This window comes from Panicum hallii, chromosome 9, assembly GCF_002211085.1.
Source record: "Panicum hallii strain FIL2 chromosome 9, PHallii_v3.1, whole genome shotgun sequence".
NCBI classification, from domain to species: domain Eukaryota; kingdom Viridiplantae; phylum Streptophyta; class Magnoliopsida; order Poales; family Poaceae; genus Panicum; species Panicum hallii.
Genome location: NC_038050.1, coordinates 8692716 through 8696233, shown reverse-complemented (window position 1 = coordinate 8696233; position 3518 = coordinate 8692716). Strand labels below are relative to the sequence as shown.

Sequence of the window (3518 nt, the reverse complement as noted above, 5' to 3'; positions counted from 1 at the left end):
GAGGAGGGAAAAGGAGGTGTCGGCGGGGAAAAGATAAAATTGAGAGGGAGAGGAGCGAGAGATATAATGATAGAGAATTAATTAAGTTATCACTCGTATGCGCAGCAGATGTAAGTAGCCATGGGATCATATAAACGTATGGTCAGCTGGAATCAAATTATTACTTTAAACCAAACCATACATCTTCACTTGGACGTACAAAATATATGAAAGCGGGGATGCACATTCAAATATATTCAAATATTTAGGTTGTTTTAGATTAATCTTTTATTTACATTTTTAGGAGGTTATATAGATTTTTGTTACAACCGAGGAGACAAGGTGTAACACCGCTTCTATTTGGGCCAGTTGTCCCGTATTTGGGCTCAGTACCCGACATTCTATTTGGGCTGTTTGCACATGGGCCGACCTGAAGCGGTAATAATATAGCCAGCTACATTTGTCTTAATTGTGTCGATCAGTTCATTCAGTACTACCAATAGATTTGCATATGCCATCTTGGTTTAGAGCATAAACAGTAAAACACCTGCTTGATTATGTACAGAGCTTTTGATATCTTATTCATATCACATAAATTTACATTTTACAAGTAGCTCACCTTCCAACACAGTACTACTTATACTGCCTATTTACACCTCAAATACCACTACCGTGTCAGAGAATGAAGAGAAGAAAGACGACAGGTAAAAAATATATAGCAGGAGGCCGGAACGCATACAGCATATATTCACAGTACAATAATACCTGTACCTAACGTAACTGCCGTGATAGTGTCTGCTCTTCTTCGGATACATCACGCCCACTTGGCCATGACGGACATGCCACCGGCGCCGAGGAGGACGGCGGGGAAGCAGACGAGCTGGAGCCGGACGCTGCCCTGCAGCTTGGGCCCCATGAAGTCGGCGGCGAGGAGGTCGACGAGCGCCATGTAGTGGAGCAGCCCCGCGGAGGCGGCGTTCAGCAGCCCGACCACGATGAGCGCCGTCGGGCTGCTATCGCTGTACACCCTGGTGAGCGCCAGCCCCAGCGCGATCCCGAACGGCGTCGTCGTCGAGAAGAAGAACACCAGCACCGACCTCATCCGGGCGCCGTACTCCGCCTGCAGGATGCAGCCGCCGAGACCCATCCCCTCGAAGAGCTGGTGGAAGCAGAGCGCAGCCACGAGGGGCCGGATCGTGCAGACGTTCTGCGATGCGCCCATCCCCAGGCCGATCACCACTGAGTGCACCACGATGCCCATCTCCAAGACCTGCCGATCGAGGTGCAGTGGATCGAAGATGAACGACAACGAACAGCCAGAGCTTTCAGCATCAGTTGTGCGCGACGTGAGCGATTACCTGAACAATGACGCGGTTCCTGAGCAGCTGCGTTCTGCCGGCCTCCACGTCCTCCTCCTCGACCTTGCCCACGGCCTCCGTGCTCGCCGCCGGCTCACTCATGTCGTCCAGATGCCCGTGACCATGGAGGTGCACCTGCGGAGGAGGGCTGCCATGGCCGTGGTGCGCGACCGCGGCGCTGGCCTTGTTGCCCCTGCCCCGGCTGTGGAACGTGAGCATGAGCGAGTCCACCATGAGCGTGAACACGGCGGCGAGCATGGCGACGAACGCCGTGAAGGGGAACTCCGCCCAGGGCCTCCGCGGCAGGCAGGGCGAGCTGAGGTCGTTGAAGGAGTCTGGGAGCACGTGCATGTAGCCTGTGCCGAGGATGACCCCCGACGCGAAGGCCTTGACGACGACGAAGAGGTCGCCGTCGGGGTGGAGCGCCGGCACGGAGCGGGAGACGAGCGGCAGGCACACGCCGAGCAAGCTGGCGAGGAGGATCGCCGGGATGGCGATCAGCTTCAGCCGCAGCGCCCTGGGGACGCTGTGGCATCTCCCGCCCACGTCCGGGCCGCCGCACACGCCATGGGTCGTCGGTGGTTGCGCTTCGGGCTCGTTTTGCGCGGCGGCGGCGGCGGCCAGCGAGGAGGATACAAGCACGAAGAGAGTGAGGACGCTCACTACTCTTCTTGGTGATTGGGAAGACATTTCAGCTCGAGCTGAACCGTTTGGAGGTGTGTTTTGGCAAATGAGTGTGGAGTTCTAGTTGTGTCGAGATGAGCTTTGGCAAGGCTTTTATAGGAGGAATCCACGAGACAGCTCCAAGATAGATGACTCCATGCAGAAGCATATACGAATAGAATTCAGAAAACGAGATGCCAAAAATGGCCATGCATGTCGGGTTGTGCTGGCATGCCAACTTGCCACAAGAAAAATAGATCAAAGATTCAAAGCGCGGATCTTGATGCAGCATCAGCTCGACCTTTGTCCAGCCTGTACGTCCGGCCCGGTGTTGACCTTGCGCTCTTCTCTCGCAGGCAAGTTGCGCCGGCGTGACGCACGCAAAGGGCCATTCCGGGCAGGCCGTGGCGGCCACGAGCCGGCAGCGGGGAGGCCACGCGCGCCTCCCCTCCCGGTCGCGTGCCGTACGGCTCCGTACTTCCTGGAGCCCGGGCGCGGCACGCGCCCCCCTCGGCCGACAGGGCGCTGGCACCCGTGCCCCACCCTGTCCGGGGCCCAATGTTAGAGGGAGCGAGTGGGCCCGTGAGGTCACCTGCTACGTGGTGCAAGGGTTTTTTTTTGACAACAGGTGCAAGGTTTCGGTGGGCGCCCGACGGGCCGCTGGTTTGTGCTGATGCAGAGGCCGTGGGAGCCTAAACCAATCGGCCGACTAAACAAGGCAATTACGATTATTTTTTAATCTCTTTGTTAATTCATGACACTCAGAGAGTCAACTGCGTGCTGCTGAAGCTGGTTCCTGGTCGGTAACTGTTTAACGGTGACCGCAACTGTGGGTGCGCCTACCCATAGACTTAGGCGCTCAGCTGATAACACAATACACATGTACCCTTTCTTCTCCTAATTATATATATAATGCTAGACAAATATGCTCGTACGTTGCTACGAACAGAAACTATAAATATCAGATACGTATAGTTGCCCGTGCATTATTTGTAGGGGTCTACGTAATCGAATTGTGAGCGGAAGGCTGGTCTGACTCGCATACGAGATAGGCCAAGACCCACACGTTGAACATGTTACGTACTTTAAAAACAAGCAAAGATAAAGTTAAACGCCCCTCTAGTAACACAAGTTGCCATTTTAGGTTGCGTGCCCGCACTTTTTTGAACTTCAATTGCAAATTGCTTTCTGTGGTGTATGGAAATGGTGTTTGTAAATTTGTCTTTAAAAGGAGTCTTATAAGGATGTGTTTTTGCTATACTTTATGTTAAGTATATTGTTGATGCTAACAATTTGGAAATAATCTTCTTCGCGGCCGATGACCTCGGTCCGTAGATTGCTATCGGAGGGCAGCAGCATTGTTGTTCTTGATCCCTCCACTGTTCTTGTTTCTGTTGACGCTCACCATCGTCCGGCTTTCCTACAACCATCTTCTCGGACCAGGTACCGAACTGGCTCAAATCACGAAACCCAAAGCTCATCGGCAACACTAGGCTCACTGCTCACATGCGGCGACAA

At 53.7% G+C, this 3518-nt stretch overlaps 1 protein-coding gene across 1 annotated transcript; it reads right to left on the bottom strand.

Moving 5' to 3' along the window:
• Positions 1 to 552: 552 nt before the first annotated feature.
• On the bottom strand, positions 553 to 2027 carry LOC112872713 (fe(2+) transport protein 2-like). Its single transcript, XM_025935780.1, has 2 exons — positions 1338 to 2027; positions 553 to 1249 (listed from the first exon to the last, which is right to left on the bottom strand). The coding sequence occupies exons 1-2, from the start codon at positions 2025 to 2027 to the stop codon at positions 794 to 796; spliced, it is 1146 nt and encodes a 381-aa protein (XP_025791565.1). The 3' UTR covers positions 553 to 793.
• Between the last annotated feature and the right edge of the window lie 1491 nt (positions 2028 to 3518).

Coding starts and splice junctions, on each gene's coding strand:
- LOC112872713 (XM_025935780.1), bottom strand. CDS start 2,027: ATGTCTTCCCAATCACCAAGAAGAGTAGTGAGCGTCCTCACTCTCTTC. Junction 1,250..1,337: donor GGAACCGCGTCATTGTTCAG/GTAATCGCTCAC, acceptor CTCGATCGGCAG/GTCTTGGAGATGGGCATCGT.